Source organism: Prionailurus viverrinus, chromosome D2 (assembly GCF_022837055.1).
Source record: "Prionailurus viverrinus isolate Anna chromosome D2, UM_Priviv_1.0, whole genome shotgun sequence".
Taxonomy (NCBI): domain Eukaryota; kingdom Metazoa; phylum Chordata; class Mammalia; order Carnivora; family Felidae; genus Prionailurus; species Prionailurus viverrinus.
This window is the reverse complement of record NC_062571.1, coordinates 45,765,645-45,783,014: the sequence shown is the minus strand read 5'-3', so window position 1 is coordinate 45,783,014 and position 17,370 is coordinate 45,765,645. Positions and strand designations below refer to the sequence as shown.

Here is a 17,370-nt window from a genome sequence, read left to right as displayed (position 1 = left end):
GAGCCCAACCTGGGTCTTGATCCCACAAACGGTGAAATCATGACTTGAGCCAAAATTGAGTCGAACGCTTAACAGACTGAGCTACCCAGTCACCCCAACACTTAATTTCTTTTTAAACAGCTGGCCAGAACTTCCACTGTGGGTGGCTGGTGATATCAATTTCTAGAATCTAGAAACCTTTGTGTTTCATTGGTTTTATGTGGCCCTCCAGGAATACAATGATAAAGATTCTGTCTCTGACAAGAAAATTGTGGAGGACAAATATATGTAAAGGGCATCTTTACATATCTGCCCCAAGTATCTTCAAAATAGTCTTATCCCAAACTGTGTTTTTGATAGTATGTCCTATAACATAGAGGCTCTAATGAAATGGTCACTTCCGCCCTTAGCACAACAAAAGAACTTCCAGTTTCAACATAAAGGCCAGATTAGCCCTCCTGTTGACTTAAGCCACTTGCCTGTGTGTTACACCATTGACAAAAATTGCTGGTGGCAGCTTAATCTGAAGAGCTCATGAAATCATCTGAGCATTTTATATTTCATTATATTTCCCATATTGTCCCCCAGAAGCTGAGGATGGGTTTCTGTTCTGTTCTCTTATCTGGCAACACAGTAAATATTGCCTTATAAGTGTCAATGGCAAAAAAAAAAAAAAAAAAAAAAAAATTGAGGCATAATCTTAAAACTATAATCATTATATAAAATCTCAAAGGGAACTAGACTCAGCAAATGTCTCAATGTAGAGAACATGAAACATAATGATAGTTTTCAAAGGGAACTAGAATCTGTAGATTTCTCAATGTAGAGACATGAAACCACAAGCATAATTCCCAGTATTATATTTAAGAATGTTTAACCCCTCTGAAACTGTGTTTAAATTCTAAGGAAATATATTATCACAGTAAGAACACAGAGCGGGCGAGCTATTTTCTGAAGCAAATACAGCAAACACTGCTGGTTGCCAACTTCACAATTATTCCTCCTGCTCTTTCTTCCTTGCTGGCAGTGCCTATCTGTACCTTAGAAGTTCAAAGTGTCAGAAAGCCCTACTTCTGGCTTCCTTCACAGCAAGGGCATGGCATATAACCCATTCCTAGCTACTGAGGCCCGCCTGAAAGAGCTGAAGCTGGCTGGCAGGCTTTTGGAAAAGATTTTCTTTTTCATGTTTATTTATTTTTGAGAGAGAGTGCATGAGCAGGAGAGGGGCAGAAAGAGAGAGAAGGACAGAGGATCCAAAGAGGGTTCTGTGCTGGCAGCAGAGAGCCGGATGCAGGACTTGAACTCATGAATCATGAGATTATGACCTGAGCCAGACGCTCAACTGACAGAGCCACCCAGGCACCCCTGGAAAAGATGGTTTTTTTTTAATGTTTGTTTTGAGAGAGAGAGAGAGAGAGAGAGAGAGAGAGAGCGTGTGTGTGTGTGTGTGTGTGTGTGTGTGTGTGGAGGAAGGAGCAGAGAGAGAGGGAGACACAGAATTGTAAGCAGGCTCCAGTATCTGAGATGTCAGCACAGAGCCTGATGCGGGACTCAAACCCACCAACCGTGGGATCATGACCTGAGCTGAAGTCAGATGCTCAACTGACTGAGCCACCCAGGTGCCCCAAGATTTTCTGTTACCAACAAAGAAATATGTATGGGAGGAAACTGCTGTTCCTACATAGCATAGTGCTATGCTCTACATAGCACTTAGTTGTTAACTTGATGTGACCCCTGGAACTGATATAGCAAACTTACAACCATGAAGAAAGAGACCACCAACTTGCTGAATGTAACACAGAAAAGCTCTTGGTTCCCTGATAGAATCACTGAGCCCTATACCAATAACCTACGGGAATAGCCTTGCCCCCAGGCTTCTTGTTAGATTATAGTTATCTCATTTAGTTTGCAGCTTCAGTCTAAGGCACTTTTATTTGGATAATGTCCCAACTAATACAGCTAGCAAATATCTTGTTCACTTCAAGGCCAGGAAGTTAGGCCACTGCTACTTAGCTGACCCCAACCATTACCAGTGTCTCTTCCTGGATCCATACTGCCTCATTCATGTTTTTCTTTTCTACCTTTCAATAAGAGCAGACTCAGTGCCATTACACTCATAGCTATGCTTCACAATAAAGTCTCTTTCTTCCGTACCTCTTCCATGATAGTCAATGAGAAGGTACTTTTTGCTTCTCTGACCTGCTTTTCAGTTATGTCTGCTTTTTTTTTTTTTAATTTTTTTTTTCAACGTTTATTTATTTTTGGGACAGAGAGAGACAGAGCATGAACGGGGGAGGGGCAGAGAGAGAGGGAGACACAGAATCGGAAACAGGCTCCAGGCTCTAAGCCATCAGCCCAGAGCCTGACGCAGGGCTCGAACTCACGGACCGCGAGATCGTGATCTGGCTGAAGTCGGACGCTTAACCGACTGCGCCACCCAGGCGCCCCTTGTTATGTCTGCTTTTAACAGCATCACAGACATGTCTCAATTTTTAGTAAAAATTTTTACACTTTTTTCCTTACTATTCTAACTCCAATCCCATAGTAAGATCACAAGTGATCTAAAATTTCCAAAATGGAAATGCAAAACCTAGAATAAAGATTTGCTTTTATAATGGGTCATCTACATAGATCAATAAATAGAGCTGAGGGGTGAGGCACCCTTTTAACATACAAGGGAAACAAAAGATCTCAATTTAAAAACAAAGAAAAGACAGAGACATAATGAATTACGTACAGGTGAGTTCAGAATCCCTTCTTAGTACAGTTAATTTTTAAGAGACCTATTTGTTTCTTGCATACTATGCTTAAAGAGATAAAGTTCCTACAATGAGTTTTTATGTTTATCCACAACATGGAAAGAGCCCTTAAGCAAGAGTTGATAAAAACCTTTGTTGAATATTATTCACCTTAACCAAAGTAGACAAGTAGATATAAGTGACATTTAATTTATTAGGAAAAAAGTTTTTTTAAGAGGAAAAAAGACTACAAACTCAGATCCTTTTCTTGGATTTTGTTTACTGTTTTTTGCTTACTAAAAAAACATGCTCACTAAAGGGGAAAAATGAAAATGACAAACTTTTCTGAAAATCAATTAGAAACACAAAAGCAAGTATCAGAAAAAATTTTCCTGAAAATTATAGCACAATGGCTTGAAAAACAATCCATGATGCACCCAAATTACCAATATTGGAAAAAAAAAAAACAGAATTAGAGAATACTAATTTTCAACCAAATTGATGCTTAAGCCAGACTGTTATCATGATCAAACTGCTTTCACCCAGAGTGTATGCTACCCTATATTCTCAAATCATTGTCTCATTTACCTTCAGGCCTTTGCATTTGGTGTTCCCATAACACAAGGTTCTCTTCTCTCCTCACACTCAACTGGCTGATTAATGAAGTACTAATAAGCACTTGTGTAAAACCTCTTGAAACATAGGGCGCCTGGCTGGATCAGTCACTAGAGTATGCAACCCTTGATTTCACGGTCATGAATTCAAGCCCCATGCTGGGCATAGAGCTTACTTTAAAATAAAATAAAAATAAAAATAAAAATAAAAATAAAAATAAAATAAAATAAAATAAAGTACAGTAAAGTAAAGTAAAGTAAAGTAAAATAAAATAAAATAAAATAGGAGTGCCTGGGTGGCTCAGTTGGTTAAGTGTCTGACTCCAGATTTCAGCTCAGGTCATGATCTCAGTTCATGAGCCCACATTGGGCTCTGCACTGACAGTGTGGAAACTGCTTGGGATTCTCTCTCTCCCTCTCTCTTTGCCCCTCCTACACATCCAGTGCACTCCCTACCCCTCAAAATAAATAAACATTTAAAAAATAAAATAAAATGTTGTCACAAAATAATCTTAAAAAAAAAAAACTATTAAAATTAGAAAGATAGTGACCTAATAAAAGAAACATCAAATTATTTAGTTCCTTGTTTAGAAGCTCTTATTTAAACTTTTTTTTTAAGTTGTATTTATTTATTTTGAGAGAGAGAGACAGAGAGAGCAAGCAGGGGAGAGGCAGAGAGAGAGGGAGAGAGAGAATCCCAAGCAGGCTACTCACCACCAGCACAGAGCCCAATGCACGGCTTGAACTCACGAACTGTGAGATCATGACCTGAGCCGAATCAAGAGTCAGACGTTTAACTGAGCTACCCAGGCACCCCTAGAAACTCTTGTTTAAAAAATCAAATATTTGACTTTTCTACTTATGTCAAATGAGAAGTGAACAACTTCACAGGAAAACAAAATTCTGATGGCTATTAAATTCTTCCTAAGTTCAAAATCACTGCTCATAATTAGGAAGATAAAGTCATCCTGAGAGAAAAAAGTCTGAAAACAGATGTTCTATGTAATAGGTTATTCATGGTTGCACTGCTGTGACTTCAAGGTATTAGAAGCAACTTACATGCCCATCAATGAGAGACTAGCAAAAATAACTATGGCATGTACATACAACGAAATACTGGGCAGTAAAAGAAAAATAAGCAGCAATTAGGCAGTGAAATAAAATACATCTATTGGAAAAGAAGTAAAACTATCGCCCTTCGCAGATGAGCTTGTAAGTAGAAAATCCTAAGAAATCCACTAAAGTAACTAATCATAAGTAATAAATGAGCTCAGTAAGGTGAAAGCATAAAAGATCAATATACAATAATCGGGGCACCTGGGTGGTTCAGTCAGTTATGTGTCCAACTCTTGGTTTCAGCTTAGGTCACAATCTCACAGTTGTTGAGATTGATCCCGGTGTTGGGCTCTGCACTGACAGTGCTGGAGATTCTCTCTGTTTCTCTCTCTCTCTCTCTCTCTCTCTCTCTCAAAATAAATAAATAAGCTTTAAAAATAAAAATATATAATAATCAATTATATTTCTATAACGTGAAGTGAACAACCTGAAAATGAAGAAAACAATTTGAGTTACAATAGCATCTAAAAGAATAAAAGGCTTAGTGATAAACTTAACAAAGGAAGTACAGAACTTCTACTCTGAAAAGACAAAACACTGCTGAGAGCAATTTTCAAAGACCTAAGCAAATGAAAAAACATCTCATGTTCATGAAGCCCAGATGGGATATTGTTAAAATGGTACAACTCCCAGGGCGCCTGGGTGGCTCGGTCGGTTAAGCGTCCGACTTCGGCTCAGGTCATGATCTCACGGTCCGTGAGTTTGAGCCCCACGTCAGGCTCTGTGCTGACAGCTCAGAGCCTGGAGCCTGCTTCAGATTCTGTGTCTCCCTCTCTCTCTGCCCCTCCCCCATTCATGCTCTGTCTCTCTCTGTCTCAAAAATAAATAAACATTAAAAAAAAAATTTTTTTAAATGGTACAACTCCCCAAACAGATCTACAGATTCAACACAATCTCAATCAAAATTCCAGCTGGAGTCTTGCAGAAACTGATCACTTGATCCTAAAATTCATATGAAAATTCAAGGCACCCAGAAGAATCAATCTTGAAAAAGAACAAAGTGAGAGGACTCACACTTCCCAATTTCAAAATTTACTACAAAGCTACAGTAATCAAGATAGTGTGGTACTAGTGTAAAAAAAAGACATATGGGCAAGTAAAAATGAACTGAAGAGTCCAGAAATAAATCCTCACATTTAGGTCAATTAATTTTTTTTTTAATTTTTTTTTCAACGTTTTTTATTTTTTATTTTTGGGACAGAGAGAGACAGAGCATGAACGGGGGAGGGGCAGAGAGAGAGGGAGACACAGAATCGGAAACAGGCTCCAGGCTCTGAGCCATCAGCCCAGAGCCCGACGCGGGGCTCGAACTCCCGGACCGCGAGATCGTGACCTGGCTGAAGTCGGACGTTTAACCGACTGCGCCACCCAGGCGCCCCAGGTCAATTAATTTTTGATAGAGTGTGTAGACAATTAAATGGGGGGAAGAAACAACCTTTTGAACAAATGGATATCCACCAACAGAAGAATGAAATTGGATTCCTTCCTCATTCCATGTACAAAAATCAACTCAAAGTCCATTTTGAGACCAAAATGTAAAAGAACTAAATGTAAAAAGACCTAATGTAAAAGCTAACACTATAAAACTCTTACAAGAAAACATAGGTGTAAATCTTCATGACCTCCAATTAGACAATGACTTCTTAGACATGACACCAAAAGCACAAGCAATAAAAGATAACATTTATAAATTGAACATCATCAAAGTTAAAAATGTTTGTGCTTCAAAGGACACCACCAAAGATGTGGAAAGGCAACAACAGAACAGTAGCAAACGCTCCGAATCAGGCATCTTATAAAGGATTTGTATCTAGAATATATAAAGAACTGTTACAACTCAACAATAAAAAAGACAAATAATCCAGTTAAAAAATATGAAAAGGAGGAAGGCCTGGTGGCTGTCGGTTAAGTAACCAGGTCTACTCAGGTCATGACATGAGTTCAAGCCCCGCCTCGGGCTCTGCACTGACAGCTGTGAGCCTGTTGGGGATTCTCTCTCCCTCTCTGCCTCTCCCTGGCTCTCTCAGGCATGAGTGCTCGGCCTCACTCTCCCTCTCTGTCTCTCTCAAAACAAATAAACTTAAAAAAAAAAAATAGGAAAAGGAAATGAACAGACATTTCTCCAAGAAGAGATATGCAAATGACCAATGAGCAGGTGAAAAGATGTTCAACATCATTACCCATCAAGGAATTGCAAATCAAAACCAAAATGAGCTACCACTTAACACCAGATAGTAACAAGTGTTGCGGAGGATGCAGAGAAATTGAAACCCTAATATACAGCTAGTAAGAAAGAAAATGGTGCAGCTGCTGTGGAAAACAGCTTGGCAGTTTCTCAAGGTTAAGAAAGCTTTTTTTCCCCCAAAGGTTAACAGCAATTCCACTTCTAGGTATATACCCAAGAGTTCAGAAAAGCTATGTCCAAACAAAAACTTGTACAAGAATGTTCATAAGAGCATGATTCACAATAGCTAAAATGTCCATGATGAATGGATTTAAAAATGTGATACAGTAACACAATACATACTATTTAGCCATAAATATGAAATACTGATACATGCTACAACATAGATGAATCTTTAAAACCTGTCCTAAGTGAAAGAAGCCAATCACAGAGGGCCACATATTGTATCATTCTGTTTAAATGAAATGTCAAGAAGAGACAAAGAGAGACACGGTAGAAAGTATGCATTTTTTCAAATCATTTTTTTAAAGATTATGTTGTTCATTTATTTATATGCTATATCTTTCTAAATCCTAAAACTCTTCTTCTGAAATATTTTTAAAAGCACTTTCAAACACAAAAGCATGCAATGATCAAAGAGAAATAACCTGCAATTTTAAAACAGCTAAGGAAAACTCATAAATGTCAAAGGCAGAACATGGATTTGTCTTTGTTGAAGGTTATCAAGTGACCAAAATTCCCTTCAAGTTAAATTCTGGCCTCCTTTTGAAATGGAAATTACTAATAATAAAACTTTCATTTACAAAATAACTGTATATTTTATAAAGGCAATCATCAATGTAATATATGGAATTGTTCAATCACTATATCGTACACCTAAAACAAATAAAATACTGTATGTTAACTATACTGGAATTTTAAATAAAATAAAATAAGAAAAAATCATCAATGTAAAGCTGAAACTTACTAGGCTTTATATCACAGTAGTTTAAATGCAACAAATACTTAAACTATTTCTTGGACAGTAGCAATAGAATAACTTTGGAGTCGAATACACAGGTTTGATTCCAAGACTGCTATTTACCTGCAAGGTGACCATCAACAATGTATTTGGCCTCTCTGAGCCTCAGTTCCCCCTTCTGTTAAATCGGGAATTACAATACCTACTTTAGTTTAAAGAGAAATACTCCCAACTACTTACTAAATGGGGGAAAGGAAAGTAGTGTTTGGAAAATATCACTCTTTTACCTATACCATTTGAATTTTCTGTATGATTTGAATTTTTTTTACAACTTATAATTTTAAAACACAATGGAAAATTTAAAAATAAAAGCATCCACTTTATAGGGTACTTATGGAACCATTTTGTAAGATATTTATACATAGGAGGCTCTCAAACACAATTTCCTCACTACTTCCATAGCCTTTCCAACTTTTGAATTCAGGTGAATACAACTTGGAAGAAGTTAAACATTTATTTTTCAGAAGGCTATGGCTATCAAGAAAGAGATAAACAGGGTAATAAAACTAAGCTTTCAAACCACTTTCCTCAAAACATACCAAAGAATTTAATCTGAAGAGAAAAAAATATCCACATATTTACTGATGTTAATCACCTTATTCTAAAATTTTAGGATTTGGGGTTTGGTTTTCATGGCAGTTTTTTGCAATGTAAAATGATAATACCATCAAGTGAAAAGGAAATCTGGTACCTTGATTTTTTTTTTTTTTTTTTTTTTTTTTTTTACCAACAAGACAAATTCAGGATTCAGTTCAGAGAGTATTTTTCACTGAAAAACAACATACAAATATAAATAATGATACATTTATCTAGCAAATAAGATAAAGTATCAGCTGCATCTTCTTTTAGAGCACACTGAGATAGATGAATATAATCTAACGATCTAGGTTGTCGCTTTATACTTTGTGATATATTGTAAGAATTAAGGACATTCTTTTCCATATTCTAATAGATGCATAAAGTGAATGTCAGGAAGTTGTTTTGCAGATCAAAAAGGTGCCATTTTAAACCACCAAAGTACACTGGAGCCACTAAAGTTGGTACTGTGGCCTTTGTTTGGTAGCTTTTCAGAAGACTGAGTCATAGGACTTACATGCGTCTTACCTACCCATAGGAGCCTATAACTTTAGCATTGCCCATCACATATGTGTAAGTACAAAATTAACCCTCATGTAGCTTAAAGTTTACAAATCCTATTCTGGACCACTTAACACATATATTACTGAGAACTTCCTGGAGTATTATTATTCCATTTCTATAGTGCCTTTTTGTTTTTAAAGCTATTTCAAGAACATACTTTTGAAAAGGGGAAACACGGTCAGATGTTACAAAGATACAATGATTCACATAACTTTTATCTTGACATTAATGAATGGCTGCCATGGAGCAAAATTAAAAACTTAGTTTTTTGACTAAGGCCAGTGGGTAAGGGATTCCCCAGCTCCCAGGCTTTTTCCTTTCCTGAAAGCCACCTCAAAAATCCTACTCCGGATGACATTAAGTCCTTCGCACTCCCCGCAGTCAGAGCCAAGCCCACAGCCCGGCTTTCAACCGCCGCTCCCGCGTCGCGGAGCCCAGCCCCGCAGGAACACCAGAGGGCAGGCCAGAGAGTGCAGGGCGGCCACCCGGCCCGAGGGAGTGCGGGCGGAAAGGAGGGACACCCGTGACTCACCAGGCCCAGCCGCCGCCAGACCGCACGCCTTCACACACCCCACCCCACCCCCCCCCCCCCCCCGCGGCGCGGCCCAGCCTGTCAGCGCCCCCCAGAGGCAGACAGGCCCCTTCCCGGGGCAGGCCCCCTCCCGGAACGTGCCCACTCCCCACGAAGGCCCGCTCCCCTGGACGCGGTGGGGGCGCGCACTGACCTGAGACACCGCCTCCCTGCAGATCCGGCAGCCGGTGGGTCCCTCGCCCCGCCCCCAGGCCGGCTCGAGCATGCGCACTGGGCCCGCCCGCGCGCCTGCGCGCCCCCGAGCGCCCCTGCAAGGCACGCGCCGCCGCCTGGGAGGCCGGGCGAGGCCGCAGCAGAGGCGGAGGCCCGGCTCCCTGGGCGGCGCGCACCTCCCGCCCCCCGCCCTGCCATTCACTAGCGACTTGGGCCCGCGGCCCCCAAAGTCCGTCCTCCCCGTTAGGCGGCGGGCGCCGGAGGGGAGGGGACAGCCCAGGGGGCAGGAAGCTGCAGCTTAAAAGGGCAGCCCGCGCCGGGCCCTTCCTCCCTCCCTTCGTCCCCGGGCCTCCGAGAGCGCCTCTGCTCCGCGGCCTCCGCCCCGCCGCCATGTACCGCTGCCTGGGCGAAGCGCTGCTGCTGTCCCGCGCCGGGCCCGCCGCCCTGGGCTCCGCGGCGGCCGACTCGGCCGCGCTGCTGGGCCGGGCCCGCGGGCAGCCCGCCGCCGCCGCCGCCGCCGCCGCAGCCCCGCAGCCGGGGCTCGCGCCGACCGCCCGGCGACACTACAGCGAGGCGGCGGCCGACCGCGAGGACGACCCCAACTTCTTCAAGATGGTGGAGGGCTTCTTCGACCGCGGCGCCAGCATCGTGGAGGACAAGCTGGTGGAGGACCTCAAGACCAGGGAGAGCGAGGAGCAGAAGCGGAACCGGGTGCGCGGCATCCTGCGGATCATCAAGCCCTGCAACCATGTGCTGAGCTTGTCCTTCCCCATCCGACGCGACGACGGCTCCTGGGAGGTCATCGAAGGCTACCGAGCCCAGCACAGCCAGCACCGCACGCCCTGCAAGGGAGGTGAGAGCCGGCCGAGCCCCTAGCTCCCTTCCCAGCCGCCCTGCCTGGCCGGGGATCTGGCCCCCTCCCACGCTCCCCCGCCCCCCGCAGCAGGCGTGTCAGTCTCGCGCGGGTGGTGGGTTTTCCTCCCGAAATCCGCCACGTAGTGGTCCTGTCTTCCTCCCCCGTGAGCCATCATCCCGGGTTCCTGCAAGTGTGAACACTGTATGCTGAATAGATGCTGCACCGCTCTCCTTTTGATCTTAGTGTAGGTGACACCCAGGGTGGATCCTGACGAAATGCACTTCTAGATATGGGAATGACCGGCCCATCAGATTGTGCTCTGCAAGTTTTTGTGAGCATCTATGACTCACCGAACGAAAACTATGAGATAGTTATTTCCAGCTCTTTTTTTCCCCACTCATTTTTACATCAGTGGCAAATGATACAGGAACTTACAAAGTGAATTGTCTTGTGGATTTGAAATCTAGACAGTTTTACTAGGCAAACGATTTTACTAATTACAGCATTGGCTTTTTAAGTTGTTTTTCTACCCTGACAGCCTCAGTTTTGCGCGCGCGCGCGCGCGCACACACACACACACACACACACACACACAAAGTAATACATGAGCAACGTAACATCTCCGACAAATAAACACCGGGCGCCCTGACAGTAAATCTTAAAGGGTGTAGAATGCAGGACAGCCCGCCAGCCAATGGAATGAAATAGCCCTGGGGGTGTGGACTGGTCCTGGCTAGCACCAGATTTGAGCTTGGGTAAAAGATAAAGTACTGAAGGAAAGGAGTTGAATCGGTTACGATTTGATAGTCACCAAGTTATCCCGTAGTTTAAATTTTCGAATATGTGTAGATTTGGCCTCTGCAGTCAGATTGCTTCCTTTGGGCCAATAAAAACTTTCAAACATTTCTCCTCAGTACATCTTTAAAGATGTATAAATGTAACCTTAAAAAAAAAAAAAAGGTAAAGCCACTTCTTTTCTATTAAAAAAAAATGATGTTTAATAAAGGCCCCAAGGAGGTGAAGTCTTGCTTGAGGTTGCTTGGCTAATAACCACAGAGAGGATGTTGGGCTGGACCCTTTGTCTCCATAAGCCTGTCACAGTGTTCTATTACACTAGCTGACTTGTAATGATAATTTTTAGAAATCTCTCTACTAGAAGAATTTGAACTCTGCTGGCATTCCCAGCCTGGGAACAAAGGTTGCCTGAACTGTTTAATGATTTACTTGTTAAATTTGCATTGGCCCCACCCTCTTCTAGGACATACCTTTAGAGCTTAATTATCCTCTAGCTCTGCTTCCTCTTCTCTAACTAATGTTTGAACCACTTTGACCTCTAATTTCCCTTTGCAGCTCCAAAATTACATAAAAGGTACACAGTCAGTCTCCTACATCACCTTCCTTCTTCCTACCACTCCCTTATTCTCTAAACCAAGAATACAAGTTTAGACTCCCAAGAAAAGCAAACAAGGATGATGGAGGAAGAGAGGTTAGCAAATGCTAAACTGCAATGTGTCTTTAAAATGGACGTCTAGTTTATATTACTATCCTGCTGGCAGTATTTTCCAGTCCCTTAAAAGATACACAAATAAACCATTATGTAAATTTCCGGCAGGATCTAATTTAGTTTCCCTGAAGTTCTTTACATTCCTGTTCTTTTTATGCCAAGCCCTCTCCTATCTTTATAAATCACAACTCCACAAACCCACTAAAGCAGCTAAAATTTACCATAGTTTGTCAGTCCTTATCCTCTTGTTTCCATGGCAGTTTCGTACCAAATTATTGAACCTAGCAACAAATCACATCAGCCCTCTTGAGACACTGTTATTGTAGCACTTGCTTGCACTGGAAGTGTAAGATACAGTTCTCTCTTCAGTTTATCCCATTTACCAGAAGGCATATACTAAAAGCACTATTAACTCCCAGCATATAAACATGGAGAAACCTATTTGCAACTAATGATTAATAACAGGCATTGAAAGATAACAGGACGTGTAAGAAAATTGGCCACTATAAAGTGATAAATATTATCTTAAGGAATTTGAAAGACATCATGGAGATGAGATTGGGAGGATTATATAGACCTGAAAGCCCTTAAAAATATTTTAGTGTGCTTAACATAATGAACAATGTGCTAAATAGGTGATCATCAAAATTTGAACATGCTTTCCTTTCATAACACTCCAGGATCTTTCTCCCCATTGCCACCTTCATCTCATTGCAGAGAATACATATTCTAAGAGCACTTTATTTTTGGTAGTTTTTGTCTCCAATTAAACATGAAAGCTTTATTTTGTTTTGCTTTGCTTGTAAGAAAGTTGTTGACCTCCTTGGTTGTATTGTGGTCTTAGAAATACAGAATACATTAGGTGATTGAAATTTTTAAGGATGCTTCGAATAATCCCTGTGACTTCAGTAAATCTTTCCCTTTTAAGCATACTTTAACACACTAGCTCTCACCTCCTCAACTGCCTTCCCTACCATAGTTCTTCTCAAAAACAAACAAACAAAAACCCAAAAAAGCCTTGTCTGCTCCTCTTCATACTTTTCATAACCCTCAGTTTTCTGCATCTAATCTTTCCTGGACCTTCTACCTGAGTTTTCAGAAATAAAATTTTCAAGGTTGAAAGTAACAATCTAATTATAATCTGTGTAAGGGAAACAGGTGGTTTTCAGACCTGGGGTGGCTGATGTGTACTTTCTTCCAAGTAAATATTTAATAATACATTTTAGGTTTTTTGCTTCTTTTCCTGCAAAGCATATTTAACTGAAATCATCAGATTGGTACCTGTTAAGGATTTGCAAAAGAGTATGCTCTAGGCTTTGAAGGGAAGTTTTAAGAGCAGTCTTAATATTTTCAGCAAAGATGAATAGTGTGGGAATTTCTGCTTTGAGAAGACTTTTTCAAAGTTTCTTACATGTTTGAAAACATTATCAGTGATTGTTCCTGTTATCTTTCTCAGAATAAATTCTGTATATTTTTGGCCATGCTTCTGCCCATGTACCTTTTTAGAAAGGAAGTTTATCATTTAAAAGTCAGTTTTGAGGGAGAAGTACAGATTGGTAACAGCAATTCATTGATATAGGAGCAATTTAACTTTCTCTCCCAACTTGTCCTCCCCCACCTCTTTTCGTCATATTAAAACTATTAAGCCAAAATTCTGTTACTGATTCTTCCTTCTATCATAGAACTTTCTAAAGTTATCATTATTGAAATGAAGTTGATTGACTGTAAATGGAATGCCCTGATATACTGACCCTGAATCTTTTGTTTAACTGTAAATATCAGTATCAAAAAAAAAAAAAGTATAAACTGTGTTAACCCATTGACTTGTTTTTTAAGAGCCAAAATGCAAAAAAAAAAAAGAAAAAAAAAAAAAGAAAACAGTGGGAGGTAGACAGGCTTTGTTCTTGTCTCTGGGGGACAGGATGCAGGGGTGGAGGGCAAGGGAGGCAACAGGATTGGAGTCTGTGTAGTATTAGTCCACTCGTCCTCTGGAATATAATTGTCTGATGATGATGGTACTTTGTGGCAACACTACAGAAAGTACTTTTACTGTTTTAAAAGGGCACATCCTCTGTCTTCACTGAAAAAAAAAAAAAAAGTTTCTGACTTATTTCTGCTGGGTCAAATTGACAACCATCAAAACTTGGGTAACTTTGTTTTTTTGTTTTTATTTTTTTACAATTTTTTTTAATGTACATTTATTTTTGAGAGCAAGAGACAGAGTGCGAACAGGGAAGGGGCAGAGAGAGAGAGAGACACAGAATCCGAAATAGGCTCCGAGCTGTCAGCACAGAGCCCAGTGTGGGGCTCAGACCTTCAAACCATGAGATCATGACCTGAGCCTAGGTTGGATGCTTAACCTACTGAGCCACCCAGGCACCCCAAAGCTTGGTTAACTTTGAATAGACTCACACTTTCTAACATTCTCAGAGTGTGACTGTGTGTCTGCATCTACTTCCACAATATAAAATGTAGCCTTTGTAGATAGATTAAATTTAGGATTTAATGCATTCTGAAAATTCAGTTAAAAGACAAGTAATTGTATGGGGTGCCTAGGTGGCTCAGTTGGCAAGGTGTCCGACTTCAGCTCAAGTGACTTTGGCTCAGGTCGTGCTTTCACGGCTCATGGGTTCAAGCCCCGTGTCAGGCTGTGTGCTGACAGTTCAGAGCCTGGAGCCTGCTTCAGATTCTGTGTCTCCCTCTCTCTCTCTGCCCCTACCCCTCTCGCATGCACGCGTTCTCTCTCTCACTCTCAAAAATGAATAAACATTTAAAAAAAAATTTTTTTTTAAGGTAATTGTAATGTGTTCTTCTCCCTAGCCCTCATCCCTAAGGTTTTTGTTGGTGGTGCCACTGCTGTTGTTTTTAATACTTTTTAATTAAATCCAGAACTGTTTTGCCATGATAAAGGCCTTTTAATGTCATGGAAGCCAAATAGCTCAAAGCCTCTAAACCCCTCCCCTCTCACAAATATACTAGAGAACGAAGAGATCGCCATTCAGTCTTGCTGTCATTTGGTGTGAATCCACGTAGCTGGTTTGCTTTGGCATTCAGAACCCCATACGCAGGAACACAGACGCTGCCCGCTGCCCACTCATTATGCAGAGTACACATTGCAGGAATTGGGGCATCAAAAATTGGAGGACAGGCACCAGTATGTTAAACCCCAATAAAACTTGCAGTGTTTAAATTTTAAGCATAAGAAATAAGAATTAAACATGAACTTTCTGGCTTATAGGGGAAAGAAATTGGCCTTACAACTATTGATGATAAGTTAGATTGCTTAGGAAAATTGTTTTTGTCCAGTGATGTTAAAGGTGCTGAGGATTCTGCCAGGAACCAATAAAGACTAAACTATCAGCTTGTGGATGCTAAAAAATTCTGGGATGTTGTGGGGTTCTTTCCTGTTTATTTTGCATAATAATTAGATTTTCGTAATACAAAAAAAAACTTTTTAACCTCTAATATCACTTAGTGAAGAGCATCAATTCATAAATGGCCCATGATGACTCCACCCAACAAACTCCTGTAAAAATACATGTATGTCTTTCAAATATTCATATAGTGATAACAGTTGTAAAATGACAAGTAAAACAGCTCTACCCCCAGTTCTTCCCCAGGAAATAACCGTCAACAACTTTAAATCCAAAGCCATTATCTAAAACTGACCTAGCTATTCTGAGGAACCAGTGTTTTTTCCCCTTTGCAGAAATTGATACAGATTGCAGTACTCACTATCAAGACTGAAGCATCAATGTAGGAAATACTACTGATAAAGGCAGGAAAGGTTTTGCAAAGGGCAAAAAGACAGCCTGGAAAAGGGCTGCTTCGAGACCTTCTAAGTTTCCTTTCACAAGGTAACAACACTTGGGAGATCCTGCCTCCACAAAGGTCAACTGGAAAGCAAGGGATAACCTAACATCTAACATTTATTGCATTCTCCGTGTATACTAGGCATTTTGCTAAGAGCTTTTCATGCATCATCGCTTTTATCCCTCATAACAACCTCATGAGATACACTGTTGGCCCTGATTTTCAAATGCAAATACCAAGGCTGAAAAGTGGAGGACTCCTGGTAAGGTTACACACCTAGTTACCTAGTGGAGTTGGGCCCTGTTAAGAGTCGCGTCCTCTGACTCCAGCACCCACTTTCTTAATAATTATTTTCTGGGGGCTTTCATGTAAGAAATTATACATTGTATCATAAGCAGTGATTGAGAACCATGCCATGTCATCCACACAATAATTCCCAACACTGGGGCTCATTTGAAATGTGTTAAAGGTTATTAGAAGGCCTGCCTTCTTCCTAGAAAAAACAAGTATATGCCAACAAGTGTGCATATAGAACTCACTCGTATATGATATCTTTATGGGCCCACTTATTCCAGTTACTTAGGCAATGGAAGAACATTTTAGAGTTTTCCACTGAAAGAGGTTTGAAGAGCTCTGGTGTTGAACAGTGGCTCATTTCTCTGCCAAAGTGTATGACATGTATCTTTAAGGGTTTTCAGTGGACTCATTTTAACATGGCTTGCTTCTGAGTGTCTCTTCCTTAAAAACGAAGAAGTTATAGTTTGTAATGAATTGCTATTTCTCCTGGTTATTTATTCTTGGAGAAAGTCTGTCAGACCTTTTAACTTTTCTGAATTGCTTCTTGGCTAGCTGAAAATGTGAAAGATGACACAAATGGAAATTATAAAGGTTGTCAGTAATATGACTCCTTTTGCCCACGTATCGTTATCATAAATATGTGAACACAGGCCTTCAAAACATTTTGTACATTTGAGCCTTAGCAGGATTTAGGACTCTTTTTTTTTTTTTTTTTTTTTTTTTAATCCCTTTTAGCAAGAGAGAAACAGCAAGGGAATAGTCAAGGGTGATAGTACCCCCATTGGGGGTTTACTGAATAAGCTATATGAGCTATATAGACTATATTCCAAATAAATCAGTTTTTCCATTATGTGTTCATTTTCTCTGCAGGCAAGAGCTTTAAACTTTATGCTTGATTAAGGAACATTCCTTAGCTCATGGGGATTTCTGATAGTTAACCTGTTCATTACAGGTCTTTTAATTGCCTACTCTGTGTCAGGTACCCTGCTCTTTGCTAAGGGAACTATTCACAAGAAAGTTTTAAAAAAGAAGAAGAAAACAAAGCTGATTTTTTTTTTTTCTTAAAATGTTTTTAATTGATTTCCTCAAAATAGAGCAGAATCCCAAATCCCTTCTGGTATCTATATCATTCTTCTTTTGCTTTTAGTTCAGTATTCTATTTCTACATTTTCCTTTCCCAGGAACAGTCAATAAATGACACAGTTGAAAACACTAAACAATGCATTGCTACAATAGTTCAAAGGAGATACCAGGGAGAGACAGTCTTGAGCTGCAGGTAGGGAAGGCTGGATAGGAGTTGGATGGGGGAAAAGGTCATTTAAAAAAAAATTTTTTTTTTTTTACATTTATTTACTTTTGAGA

The 17,370-nt window shown here is 40.6% G+C and overlaps 2 protein-coding genes across 7 annotated transcripts in view; one reads left to right on the top strand and one right to left on the bottom strand.

Moving 5' to 3' along the window:
• Positions 1–9,588, bottom strand: part of SHLD2 (shieldin complex subunit 2) — an 82,946-nt gene extending 73,358 nt beyond the window's left edge. For 3 of the 5 annotated variants that reach the window (XM_047824392.1, XM_047824397.1, XM_047824396.1), the window contains exon 1: positions 9,519–9,573. The gene's annotated coding sequence lies outside the window, so the exon portion shown is untranslated. Of the gene's footprint in view, positions 1–9,518 lie in introns of all 5 variants that reach the window. The other 2 variants (XM_047824391.1, XM_047824394.1) reach the window with 2 other exon arrangements.
• Positions 9,589–9,631: 43 nt separating this feature from the next.
• The window catches only part of GLUD1 (glutamate dehydrogenase 1), a 38,092-nt gene continuing 30,353 nt past the window's right edge, over positions 9,632–17,370 (top strand). The window contains exons 1-2 of one of the 2 annotated variants that reach the window (XM_047824402.1): positions 9,633–9,962; positions 10,026–10,391. In XM_047824402.1, coding sequence (XP_047680358.1) covers positions 9,929–9,962; positions 10,026–10,391 — 400 coding nt within the window. In that variant the 5' untranslated portion in view covers positions 9,633–9,928. Of the gene's footprint in view, positions 10,392–17,370 lie in introns of both variants that reach the window. The other variant, XM_047824401.1, reaches the window with a different exon arrangement.